Consider the following 14005-nt stretch of genomic DNA (forward strand, 5'->3'; position numbering starts at 1 on the left):
ATCAACAAAAGTGGGCCAGCGGGTTACAAGCGTCTGTGGCGCTACCTGACTGGGAAGTCCTGACAAGCGGGCCAATCGATCGTCACAACCAGAACAGTTACTGGGTCGTCGTTCGATGAGTCGGGCACATCAATCACATCGCTCAAGTGTGAACACGTTCAGCTGTTCAGACGTGAAAATTCAGATGCATCCAACGTGAGTTGGTGGGTTAGTGGTTACACGCTCGACTCGCATGTCAGATGTCCGGGGTTCAAATCCCGGCACGGCCATTGAGTATGTACCGCTGGTGCTCCATTTCGGTGTGGACTCGCCGGAATACCTACGCCAGAACAGGAGGACGTTCAAACGATTGTTGTGATCGTGAATGAATTACAGTCCTCATCAGTCTTGGTTCCTGACTTTCGGGCTGGCAAGTCAGGGTTGTCCTTCGCTCGAAAAAATTTCTTACAGTTGATACTACCGGGTTACTAGCAGTCCTTTGAATGGTATCGTTCATACTATGACGCGATAACCCATTCAGTTTGATGCCAATTCGTCCTTACATCCCGGAAGGTACTGCGCACTGTTCAGAAGTGGTCTATCAACCTATCTGTTTTAAATCGTTTGTACATGATCATGCTGAATCCTGTGTCACACTGTCACGCTGTGTTCGGGGGCCAGCCGTCCCTTATAACCGAACATCACGTCATTTGGACGCATGTGTCACGTGCAGGACACGGGCCAGACGTAGGCATGCCCTGGTTGGTCAGAATGCCAGCCAATCCGAGTCAAGCACTTTGACTCGACGGTTCTCGCCCCCTCACGGACATTCTGCCACGACCTTGTGGAACACTCTGTGACTACCCTATAAATACAGTTGTAATAATTTTCCTTTGTCTCCATAAAGGGAGATTTACCGTGCCTTTTGATATAACATAGTGGGCGGAGCAGGAAGCCAAGTGACCGATACAGAGTTGCACTATCGTCAACTGAATGTGGTCAAAAACACAGCGACCGAACGGTTGCTTCGGTGCGAGTCTTGGCATTTCTAACTCACTTAAACGACCAAATTGTAGACCTATTCCCATCCGGCTATCAATTCCTCATTGCAAAAGACAATATTCTATTGACCAAAGAATTTTAACGAGATTAATAACCTTTTTGTCTTCACCTTCTAGGGGCACCCCGACAACTCTGGACACCAAAACCAAGTCGGGACAGTGTCTTCATCAAAGATCAAACAATTAGGTCAGAGAATTGGTCTTGTGGAAAACTCGCTTCACTGCTATCAAGCTCTCAACGCCTTGTTCGAGGAAATCGTTGGAGCTGATGAGCTCCAACCGGCTGTGTTGGAGGTGCGTGGTACCGTCATTGTTGTCCTTAAACTGAGATGTGTTCACTTTGGGTTTCGACCATAAAAAACTTTTGAGAGTAGCATGCTGCGGTGATAAAGCTTCCAGTCTCAAAATTTGTACCCTTCTGTTTATCCTTCCCGAACTTTCTAGATGAACCTCGTAAAACTGGATGTCCTGGAAGCCCAGCTGGACAACCTCTTGTCTGCCGTAAACTCTACTGCTAAGAAACGACAGCCAGATCAGACTCCACAAGCTCGGAACTTCTCGGAACGTCTGTCTTCCAAGCAGATTCAATTGATCCGCCACATTTTGTTCAATCGTCTACACTACCACGAATTTCTTGTTTCCGCTCCTGTTCGAAGACACCAGCGGCTGAACTATTCTCTACTTCAGGTGGACAATTGTCTTGACCTGGTTGTACATCAACTCAGACGATTCTTGGATGTCCGGCAACCGGAACACCCCTCTGCAACTTACGCGTTGTTGTTGAGACTTCCAAATGATGCTTGCATTGCACAGGTTAGTTTACTATCTCTTCATGCAAGGCAGTTGTTCATATACTCGAGGATCCGACAGTTTTGAAGGTCAGGGTTGAGGTGGAACAAGTCGGTCACCAGTTCTAGTAGATCTGCTCGAAAGTTCCCCTCGGTCGCTTGCGCATCCGAGTGTGTCGTGCCGAACGGAACTGAAGTACTGTTGGGCCCAAAAAAGAAAGCCATCCGCCATCACATTGGACGGGAGCGGAGGCATTCCACTACCTTCGTCTGTCTTGGCTCATCGATCCAAGCGAGGATCACTTAGATATAGGAGCTCATCTTAAAGGCAGGGATCGATCCGACGCTTGTGAAGGCCTCTTATTGCTCTGTCCCATCTCATTTTTCGGTGCAGTGCTACTCTCCACAGCCTGATATTCTACTACTGTGATCACCAGCACTTCCAGAAATCCCATCGTTCAGCTGTAGCCCCTTTTCGGTGCCTAGTTGCCACGCCACCCGATGGAGGCACGGGGGCCACGATACTGCCAGGTTGCTGACCCCTATTTTCTGTTCATATCAGCAGTACTTTCTCGGATTCATGATCTCGGGCGTTTTTGAAACCCAGGACCTATATAAATTCTCAGCGGCTTCGAAGGCCGTTGATGAAATCAGGGGAAAGAAGCTGCCCTGGGGCTTTTGGGTCTCTACGACATTTCGGTATGTAAAAAGATCTGTGGAGAAATTTAACGTTCATCGTTGTAACGGAACTTAAAACTGGTACAACCCAGCGTGATTAATGATGAATACGATAACCCAAGAGAAGGAACTGAGACCGTCGGAAGCGTTCATGTAGTGTAATCGAGCGTGCGGTTTTCCTATAGGCTGACGATGACCTTACCGATCGAATGACGGCCCTGAAATTTTTGCCGTAGGGCTTCCAAAATCCCACTACTCGTCGATTAAGATAGTAGTTTGACCATACTGGCTCACGAATGCCGTGAGTTCAGCAGTGTGAGTTCGTGTCGCATTTCGCGTATGAGCACATCTTTGAACGGAATTCTATTGACCAGCGTTTTCGTCATCTGGGAGACAACGAACCGCCTCTTACTTGGTCTCAACACTGAAACACCCACCATTCTATACTTCATTCTGATTGGTCAATGCCATGTTTGGGCGTAGGGTTTGTTTTGAGGCTGAAAGAATCGAACTTGTTTGATTCTGTTTTCCAGTGTAGAATGGTCCTGTCCAGACAGCAGATAGTTTCTGGCTGTTACTTTGAGCATTAGAGTTTGTTAGAGTTTAGACACGGCGATGTTCCGAATTCCGCGGTAGCGTGTTGTGATGTAGATTGTTTTGGGCATAAAGTACTTTATGGCTCCCCTTCAGAGTATGAATTGAGGCCCTCTAATCTTTTTCTAACATGTTTTTTGCTACTATTACTATTTTTTTCCTAGTATCTAAGATTTTTTATGGGTTTCTAGTATTTTCTTTCTAATATTTGGAGTTGGGTGGAATTTTGAGCAGAAAAACGTACAATTTAGTGCAATTCGGTTTCAACTAGAACATAAGGTTGACGGGAACCCGGGGACTGCGCCTACCTGACGAGACCCAAGGAGGGCNGAGCTATCTTTGCAATGCACTACTCATAAGGTTGCTGAAAATCCGTTGACAACCTTATGGGCAGTACAGTACAGAGATATACATGTATCGCGATATCTCGAATATCTAGCGACTGAAACATGAGGCGGCCTGGTGCAGCACATTCAGTTGCATGAGAGCATCATAAACGAAAGATTCAGATGGGTTCCAGGTGAGTCTCTCGAAAAACCAAATTAGTTTGCAAATTAGTGTGTATTCGCGAAAAACGCACATGTTTTTGGTGTTCTGTGGTTCATGCGCGCATTTGCAGGCTGAGTCAGACCATCTACTTGGCCTTACAATCCCCATACCGTATTTCATGAACGCCGTCACTTTTACAAGATTCTTGGGTGTACTAGATACCGTTCTATAGTGCGTTACCCATTCTTTCTCACCATAGTCTGGGTGCGTGTTATATCCGCTGATTCGTCAATCTGTGTAATCTGCTGCTGACCCGCTCCAGTGCCTAGTTGCCGAGAGAAAAGACTCACAGAAGGGAACACAACAGCTATATTCCGAACAAGCGAGTGCGAGAGCGTGAGTGCAATACAACGGTTTCAAGCTGTTTTATTGGAGGGACACTGTCCGACCTTGACCAACGCTGACTGGCGCTGTCTGGATTTGATACAAGGCTATGATGCGCTGCATATTGAGGGGGCATTGTCTACCCGGTCAGCGTCTAGCGGAGCTGAGGGTCTCAGTAGATTTCGGGCATTCAGTGGTTGCTTTCAGGAATCTGGCCTTCCTGATAGTGCGCTTCGTCCGAGTAAGGAGACTACCTGTTCCTTTTATCATCGATTTACTGCGGTTTCTGTGGATAGGATAACATTAACCATAGTCCCGATTTAGGAATGTAGTAATGTCATGTGACCAATTCACCGCGGCTAAATCCATGCTTCAAAGCATGCACACAGAACTGGATGCTCAGCTTGGCTTCAAGAACAGACTAAATTTTCCGGTTCTGACTGCGCAGCAGCACCCGAAAGGAATATTTCGAACTGATGTGTGATCAGTTTACAGCCGGAGCAGACAATGTGGATTTGTAATTTGATTTCGGACTTTCTCTGAGGTCAGCTACGCGATTGCTCAAAAGACGTATTACTCTGTGTTACGCTCTAATGGACGTTGGTACTTGTTGCTGTGACACAGGGACCCAAATCATGTCTACCCGTGAATCCATACTGATTTGCACAGTACATCTCGAAGTAATGCATCCGGTTCTCGTGATTCTGATCAGGCGACAAAGTTACCTTTCTGTTCGTTCTACTTTGTTGGTTGGCGCCTTCATGTATGCAAATGCATCTCGCCGTTGGGGATAGTAAAGTGTTAGCGTTCCGTGAGGGAGGATTGGCTCAAGATGACTCAGTTGTTAGAGCGCGAATTTACTGACCCCAAGGTCCAGGGTTCGAACCCGACCTCGGCATCTCGACTGCTCCTGTCTAGGCCTGAACGATCTCGAAGTATTTCACCCTTTATCAGGAAGGCCAGCTTCCTGAAAGCAACCACTGAATGCCTGAAATTTACTGAGACCCTCAGCTCCGCTAGATGCTGACCAGACGGACACAACGCCCCTCAATATGCAGCGCATCGCAGCCTCGTACCAAAGCTAGACGCGTGCGTCAGCATTCGACTAAGTTCAGACAGCGTCCCTCCAGTAAATAACTTGAGACCGTTGTGCTTTTGCACTCGCACGCACTCGCGCTCTCGTAACTAACCTTTTGGAATATAGCTATTGTGTTCCCTTCCGTGAGTCTTTTCTCTCTGACACTAGGCACTGGAGCGGGTCAGCAGCAGATACCGCAGATTAACGAATCAGCAGATATAACAGATTGGCGACACCCGAACCCATAGAATCATGACAATAACTGCTGAAGCGTTGAAAGAAATTCTTCTGCAACAACAAAACCAGTTTGAAGCGGCGCAATTACGTTTGGTGGAAACATTGACGCAGTAACTTGAAATTCAACCACCAAATTCCGCTCCAGATACAAATTCAGTCGACTCGATCTCCAACAGCATCACGGAGTTCCATTATGACCCTGATCCCAGCCTAACCTTCGATTTGTGTTTCGGACGTTACGAAGATATTTTCCAAGTCGAACTGAAGCACAAAGATGATGCCTGGAGAGTACGCCTATTGCTCAGAAAGCTTGACATACTTCCTTTCAGTGGCACGCCAATTAGGCACCGAAAATGCGTTACAGCTAAACGGATTCGAGGGACCCACCGTGTTTTTCTTGCTATGCTGTATATAATGAACCGCTTTCAAAGTATCTTTGTACTGTACTACTCATAAGGTTGCTGAAAGTCCACCGACAGCCCACGACTCGTCTCGCCCTTTTTGGGGCTCATCAGGTGGGCGCGATCCCCGAGTTTCCGTCAACCTTATGTTCTGCTTGAAACCAAATTGCACGAAATTAGCGAATATACACTCATTTGCAAACGAATTTGGTTTTTCGAGGCACTCACCTGGAACCCAGCCGAATCTCTCGTTTGTGATGTTTTCAGGCAAAGTACTTTCGAAATAGTTTTAAACGCTCTGACAAGACGTTTTGAAGTGATCTGAGAAAGCTAGGTATTCTCAGCACCTTGCCTTTGGGGCAAGATGACCAATAGATTGGAATGCGTCCAGTACCATCATTGGAAAATACCGCAAGACATTCGCAAGCTAGCTTCATCCACACCAGTTGTGAACTGTGCTAGCAACCAGAAAATAACGTTCCCAAGTAACCAACTCATCTCTTGTTTTTGACAATTTCCCTTTTCCCATTTTTATCCGTCAGCTCCCTCCCCAACTGACCTTCTTGGACCAGTACTGTGAAGAGGTGAGGAGCTGTATCTCTGAAAAGCCCATAACCTATCCGCTACATCTCAGAGAGTTGGGTCGTGTGGAACAATACCCGGAGGATGATGGAACATCCGCCTATGTGGCAGATTTGATGCGGCAGATTGCCTCCTCACTGCTTGATCGTGCTCAAATTGGCGAGTACGCGAAAGGACTGAGGGATTGGTCCGAGAAACTACACGATCTTGTTCGTGCTTTGTAAGTTTTTTGGAAATCTGTTCCTCCTCCTGTTCTCAGTTAACTAAAATGAAAGGCAGCAGACCATTGATACAGCTATACACCCCTTAGCGTTCCTCCCTAATAAGGACACTTCTCCATAAGGAGCATTCTGTATTTACCAAAGTTTTCGTTGGAACGGGCGACTTAGAGATGAAACTGCTCAGAAAACATAGTAGGTAACTCAGCTCGATCATTTTTCACGAATCTTGTTACCCCCTGCCGACGATTGTCTCCTAATCATTGACATGTTGTCCCCGAAATACCAATGAGATGTTTGTTTGTCATCCATCCAAAAAATCGCTTGTGGTAACACTAAATTTCTTGCATAACGACTCACAATTTCTACCCTGTATCTTTTCTAACACGTAACCTATGCTTACTTATCTGATACACGTGTCCTTGACGAGACGTGGTCCAAATCCTTGGTGCATGTGCGTATATCTCCTCGAAGCATGTGGACATGATAGGAAGCCAGGTAGTCGGATCGCAGCCAATTCAGATGTTACTAAAGACCACCTGCTCGTCCCCACATACGAACCAGAAAAATGCTTTGAATGCTATTTTCATTCAGTTCGCTCTTTTGTGTGTTCAATTCGGTAGGTCGGACCATGTCAGAGAGCTTGTTGACACACAAAAGCAACTTCGTTCGGCCCTACCCAATTTGACTGGTCTACATCTTGGAGAACTCGCTGAGGCAGTCGCCATTTTGGAAGTACGGGCAGATGCAGACCGAAGTGGTCAATCCGGCCTGCACTCCACTACTCAAGGACTTTTGGCTCAGCACATAAAAGTGAGTCCCCTAAGTCGAAGGAGCGTTTCGTAACAAAAGCGAGTCATCCTCAAACCACCTACGCCATGCTTTCCCTGAGACGCATTCAGTAATTGCTTCACGAATATATACTACTACCGAAGTGTATCAGTAGCAAAACATAATTATCCACTTTGAGTGCAAAAGTTCTGCTGCCCTAGAAGGGTTTTTCTGAAAGGCCGCTAGAAAGCCCGCAACAACATTCTTCGACAGATTTTATAAAATAAAGAGCCTTCTTCGTGGTATCCTTATGGATATTCCCAATGGTCCAATTCCTGTCAGCTTGCAAATCCTATGGGACATATCTCGGTCAAAGTGTCAGAAACGGTGCCCCCCCACAGGAACCGTGTTTTTCGTAACACACTACTCATAAGGCTTATGGGAGCCACGACCCACAAACCCATATCGGGTTCAAGTGGGACGTACCGTTGACGGAAACTCGAGGACTTCGCCTACCTGAGGAGCGCTAAGAAGGGCGAAGTCGTTCGTGAGCTGCCGAAGAGTTTTCAGTAACCTTATGAGTAGTATGGTATGTCTATGCAGTGTATTACGATATCCTAACTATCGCACCAACTGAAACGTGAGACGGTCTGGTGAAACACATTCAGTTGAATCTCTTGTCAAAACCAAATTGGCGTGTAAATGTGTGGATTTATCGAGAAACGCACGCTTTCTTTGTAAAAAATACTTCATGAGAAATACTGACATCGTTTTGCACTTCGGAGTATCATCTAACTGAAATCGGGCCCAAAGCAAACCAGAGTGAAACAAAAAACTTCATTTTTCGACAAATATAAGGCCGCTGAATAAGTTGAAAAAGTAAGCAAGACCAATAATTCAGTGTGCCGCCAGTATTGCACGAAAAAACTATTGAGTTATGCTGGAACTTGCAGATTTCGAGCGTCCATGGCGCCACCTGAATAGGACGTTTTGACAGGTAGGTCACTCGGTCGACACAACCAGGACAGTTACTGGATTGTCGTTCGAGGCGTCATACAAACCAATCGCAGCGTTGAAGCGTGAACACCATCGTTTGTTCAGACGTGATAATTCGGGGGCTCTCCTCGCACTGGTGGAGTAGTGGTAACAACGTCGCCTCGCATGTCAGATGTCCGGAGTCCGAACCCTGGCATGGCGAAGAATATGCACCACTGACGAACGAAACTCGAGTCCTGTGCTTCTCTCCTTTCTTGGTGTGAACTCACCGGAACACCCAAGCGATATTTATGTGAATTCTACAAGTTCTCAAATAACGAACACCACGTTTAACGTATGTGTACGCAGTCCTTGCCCTGCTTTCCTAAGTTGCAGACGTTTGATTTTTTCTGGAAGAGACAAACAATTCCGGGGAGTAGCCACTGGGGAAGTCACACTGGTGTTGTGCACGTGTATCCTCAAACGATTGGTCACTTAATCTGTCTCTATCCTTGTGATTTTGTTTCGGTCTCTGTGGAATTATGGTGTTTCTCGTTCGACAGTTGAAGTATTTCTTGCGATAAACTGGCTCGCAGAAGTTGTTTTCTTGACTCTTTTTCATGGATAGGTTTTCTAATCGACAGGTAACACCTGGGCGAGATGGCTCAAGTGGTTAGAGCGCGAATTTACTGACCAGAAGGTCCGTGGTTCGAAGCCGACCTCTGCCTCTCGATTTCCCCTGTCTAGGCTTCGGAAACCTGACAGTATCCCAGCCCTCGTGCTTCCTTCGGGTGGCATGGCAGTTAGGCACCGAAACGGTGCTACAGCTGAACGATCATTATTTTTTCGGGTAACACCTTAATCATAATGCGTGAAGTCACCAGGATTGCTTCGTTTTGCGAGCTATTCATTCAAAAAAAGTTTTTTCCCATAGTGTGGGACACTTTACTGCTGTTCTAACGCGCGAATTCCTTGTGATGCCTATTTGTCTCCTCTCCGGCCGTCAGAACGCGGGACGTCGATTGATGGAGTTGGAAACTGGCTTGGAACACAGTTCAGAGTGTACACGCGTGCTACTTCTCTTGTCTCAAGGGGCCAAACACTGGAAGAAACCTTCGCTTGAAGATCGGCGAGTCAGCCTCCGAGAGGACTACGAGCACTCATTTGTCTGTCAGCAACTGCGTTCTGCATGGTCCCGTTTGGCTCAGTTGGGGGATCGGCTTGGACGAATACAAGCCGGGTACGTGAATTTTCTAGTCGTGATCATCCTCAACACTAGCTCATGTGGTCGATGACTGACTTTTAAATATTCCAGTTGATCTGTCTGTCCGTTCTCGCCGCCAATTGATTGTCACCCATGGGTAGGGCAACCCTCAGGGGCAGCATCCAGAAAGTCGATCAATCGATAAAAATTACCCGACTATGCTATGACTTGGGGTTGTTCTTTGATAGTTCAGAAACTATTTGGAAACATTTGAAAAGCCATCTAGGTAAATAAGGCGTGTTCGTAACGGACGGAAAGCATATATTCCACGATGCGCAATGAGGTTCAATCCACGGGTTTATATAAGTATCAACTGCCCCAGCACCACTCAGACAAAGCGGGGGTGGGGACGAGCTTGTTTTGAAGGCAAAAAAGACACATATGAGACATCCTTCCCACAATCTTTCATCAGTCGAACTTCGTTCCAACTTACTTTTCGTTCGCAACATTCGTTGGCCGTTTGTTGAACACCTGAGTACATGAACTATTGAAGAATAGTGGAGTAGTTCAACAGGTTTCGGATTTTGAGGGCGTAGAAGGACCTCCGGAGTTTGTTAACGATCCTGGTATTGTTTTACTTTGAGGACTCGGCGATGCTCCTTCTGAATGAGGGTTGGTCATGTGAATTCCGCTTGTTTTTTATTCGATTCAAGCTACTTGCGTTTCTTTTTCTTTCAGCTTGCCAGCCCGTTCATTTTTGAACGAAAGTATCGGGACCTCGGTAAGTCCGGTCATCTGTGTTACAGTGTACAAATGCGCCTAGCTGTAGGTAGACGTGAGCTTTGTATTTGACCGGTTGGTCCAGACCGAAGTAGACAAGCACTGGATCCGTGTTTTGCTCCCAGAACAGCTCATCAATAATACTCACTTTTGGTATTTCATGATTTGAGCTCCGCGTCTAGACGTCTCGCGTGTTCAAAGAGTGCTCAGTGTCCGCTGGTGAATTAGAAGTACACGGTCCCCTCGCATGTCAAAAGCCCGGGGTTCAAATCCCTCGTTACGGTTACGAGTATGAATTCGGGCTTTCAGGTTTGATCCAAATAATCGCGCTAGTGTAGAGAGAGGACTGTTCAAACAAAGGTTGTAAACACAAATTGTGCGGACGTGATATACTACTCACAGGGTCGCTGAAAACAACCCACGACCGGTTCCGCCCCTCTTGGGGCTCATCGGGTAGGCGCAGTCCCCGAGGTTCTTATTGAACGCAAATTGAACAGATTTCGACAAAAACCAAATTTATATGCAAACGAGTGTATTCGTACAACTTTTGAACTTTTGTTGTTAGTGTACTTGCGAATAACCGTGCTAAAGGTCAGTGCAGGCTCTATCCACAACCGAAGCAAGTGAACGGTTGCTTCATCAAACATTTTTCTTTTGCGAATATTCACTCTCTCTCAGCTCATGGGGCTTCCTTCATTTTTAGTTTGACTTGCCTTTGATTCATTCTTTGCTCGAATTGCATTCACATCGCCAGAGTAAGACTGTTGAACAGTCCGTTGTATCCCGGAAGGGATTAGATCACTTCTGACTAGTTTACTTGGTGTTCCTCTTCTGTATAGTCCTGAAAAGGGTGTTACCATGGTTACATTTCACTTTGACTTAATGCAAACAACTCTGACAGGATTCCCGATCTTTGCCATTGGACTTAGTCAGCTGCCACTTGTTCAGACTGACCGGTTCCGGTAAGCGGTGCTTTGATTGGTTGGAAATTACAGTTGAGCCCAGACAACTATCAGGCGCTCTCGCCAATTGGTCTATCTCTTTGCACCCAAATTTTGGTGCCTGGGTTTTCGTGACATCTTGCGGATTCTGGTTTTACACTCCAAATTTCATCTCAGTCGGTTGGGAGGCTTGTGGAGCGGCTCCAAGTTCGTACTCACTGAGCCGTTCGTGAAGTTCTTCAAAGTAGCTTGAGCATGACTGATTGACTGCTAAAGGCTGATTGCAGCCTAGTGACCATAGCCTTGCATGACCAGCCCAATCTTACGCCTATCCTTAGAGGTGAGTGTATTGATCGACTAACACATAGCTTGGCATGTGGAGCTTTTGAGACCACTCGCCTTGGTTGGCGACTTGGCTACCTCGACCCCCGTCGGTCTTCAGCGGACTGATGCATGTACTAACCTGTCATCAGCAGCTGGGGCTGGTGGGCTCGAGCGACGGAATTCCAAACCAACCATGGGTCAGATACCCGATAAGAACTGTTTCGGAAGACCATATCATCGGATTGTGCGCTCCGTCCGCACATTCGATAACTGCATTTTCCGCACTGTGTGGCAGCATCTTACTAGTGATGCCTTGAAGCTGCTCATGTAGATGAATTTGTGGCCTTCATTGGACTACAATATACAGGTTGACCATCTGGAAAAGGAACCACTCAGTTCCTTTTTTGTCGAGTGATGACTTCGATCCTCAAATGTTCCACGGGACTATTCCAAAAGGTCGAATTTTTTCCCTATCAGGTGACAGTTTTGGTTCGATGGTATGAATATCCGCTTAGTTGGCAAATTGGTTGTACGGTTATGGACGGTTTCAGAGCTGCTGCTCGTCTACCTGAATCCAGATTGACTACTGAAGAACAATTCATGTAGCGATGTCGATTCATCGCCGCTGTGTCAAATGATCGGGATGAATCTAGCATATAGGCATTGTATCAAACATCCACGACACCATTTCTCGCTCTGAGACATTCAGTCCCAAACGGGTCGATTTGATCGGATGTCGCCGAGGGGTGAGATGGCTCAGTGGTTCGAACCCGACCTCCGCATCTCGACTTCTGCCTAGGCTTGGGCAACCTCGGAGTATCCCAGCCCTCTTGTTTCCTTCGGGTGGCACGGCGGCTAAGCACCGAAAGAGTGCTACAGCTGTAGTAACGGTATTTCTCTCAGCTTAGTTCTCGGTCTGAGCCTCCCAAGCTAGCGTTCACGTCAAAAACAACCACCAAAGATGCACGAGGTATATTAACGCCCCAAACGAAGTCAGGAACAGTTGTATAGCGCTTCGTATATATAGCTTAGGCGGAATTTCTGACGGATGCGCCATTTGCAACCGGCATTTGGTCAATACTGGGTCATGATTGGCTGTTGGGTTCAGACTTTCGACCAATCGGATCTCGTCTTGATGCTGGACCGGTAAGCGTCCCGAATTCTTGACCAATCTTGCGTGGGATGGACTTCTCGACCTTAGCAGTACCCTGAGTGCGAGTGGTAAGGAGGGATCCGTGTGGAATTCCGCCTAACAATAGCTGAATGATATCGCTACCAAATGATATGCCTGTGATAATATACTACTCATGAGTATGTTTAAAACCCTTCGATGGGTTTCGTTCTTGGGACTCATCCTTCACAGTGACCCCTAGGCTGGGTCGTACCAAGTATGTTGACATAACTCGAGGTTTAGGAACCACAAACTCAGGGACACAACAGACACTCCGCTTCTGCTGAAACAGCTGTCTCGGAACGAAAGCGAACTCGAGAAATTCCGTACTGGCCGAGACGCACTGTCCGGCCTAACCACACCGTCGAAATCCATGCTCGACCGTCCAGTCGCGGGTGACAATCTTACAATTTCCTGTCACTCACCGACATCCACATATGACACCAGTTTGGGTGGCTTCTGGTGACGTCAAAATGTCTCAGTTGTGGACACCCTTGTGTTTCGTTTCTTTGTCAGCGTTGTTCAAACAGTAGGTCATTTTCTTGACAAAGGTGATTGTCGGTCGCCTAGCATTCCGGTCAAGTGGCGAGATGGCTCAAGTGGTTAGAGCGCGAATTTACTGATCGGAAGGTTCGTGGTTCGAACCCGACATCTGCCTCTCGGCTTCCCTTGTCTAGACTTGGGCAACCTGACAGTATCCCAGCCCTCGTGCTTCCAAACACTTTGAGTTACCTCTTGTTGCCTCGGCGGTACACTTTACGCTGTCTCGTGGAACTATAGGGTCTGACGAGCTGAAGCGTTCGAGCACCGCGGATCGATCCTATTCTCCAAGGGTATTCCGTTATCAGATCTATTTTCTGTCTATTTCGACTAGCCAGCACGTTGTGAAGAGCATGTGAGTGGCATTCATACTACCAACGCACATGTGGACCCACATTGGCAACCACAATCGTTCAATTTCTGGGGTTCAGGGACTCAGAAACTGTCACTTGACAACACATTTAGATGCCTAATCAGCACTTGTCGCTAGTTCTGTGAGGCAGCCTCATCAAGTCCAGAAGGATATCCAACCTTCGAGAAATACACTCATCTGCAAATCAATTTGGTTTTCACGAGAGACTCAACTGAATCTCTCGTTTATGATACTTTACAACTGATTGTTCTGCACACAGGCCACCCCATGTTTCAGTTGGCACGATATTCGAGATATCGCAGTGTATTTTCATAAAGGAAACTACTCACAAGGTTGCTGAAAACTCTTCGACAACCCACGACCGGTTTCGTCCTACCAGTTCGGGCTCATCAGGTAGGCGCAGTCACCGAGTTTCCACTGTCAACCGTATGTTCTAC

General features: G+C 46.9%; 2 protein-coding genes across 2 annotated transcripts in view; one reads left to right on the forward strand and one right to left on the reverse strand.

Moving 5' to 3' along the window:
* The window catches only part of T265_14893 (hypothetical protein), a gene marked incomplete at both ends in the record, with an annotated part of 71954 nt that overhangs the window by 53420 nt on the left and 4529 nt on the right, over nucleotides 1-14005 (forward strand). Inside the window, 6 exons of the mRNA XM_009175706.1 lie at nucleotides 1158-1334; nucleotides 1485-1853; nucleotides 6232-6491; nucleotides 7113-7302; nucleotides 9243-9475; nucleotides 10178-10220. Coding sequence (XP_009173970.1) covers nucleotides 1158-1334; nucleotides 1485-1853; nucleotides 6232-6491; nucleotides 7113-7302; nucleotides 9243-9475; nucleotides 10178-10220 — 1272 coding nt within the window. The remainder of the gene's footprint in view (nucleotides 1-1157; nucleotides 1335-1484; nucleotides 1854-6231; nucleotides 6492-7112; nucleotides 7303-9242; nucleotides 9476-10177; nucleotides 10221-14005) is intronic.
* T265_09591 (hypothetical protein) overlaps nucleotides 1-14005 on the reverse strand; it is a gene marked incomplete at both ends in the record, with an annotated part of 36023 nt that overhangs the window by 21619 nt on the left and 399 nt on the right. The window lies entirely within an intron of this gene.

This window comes from Opisthorchis viverrini (genome assembly GCF_000715545.1).
Source record: "Opisthorchis viverrini unplaced genomic scaffold opera_v5_292, whole genome shotgun sequence".
NCBI classification, from domain to species: Eukaryota; Metazoa; Platyhelminthes; class Trematoda; order Opisthorchiida; family Opisthorchiidae; genus Opisthorchis; species Opisthorchis viverrini.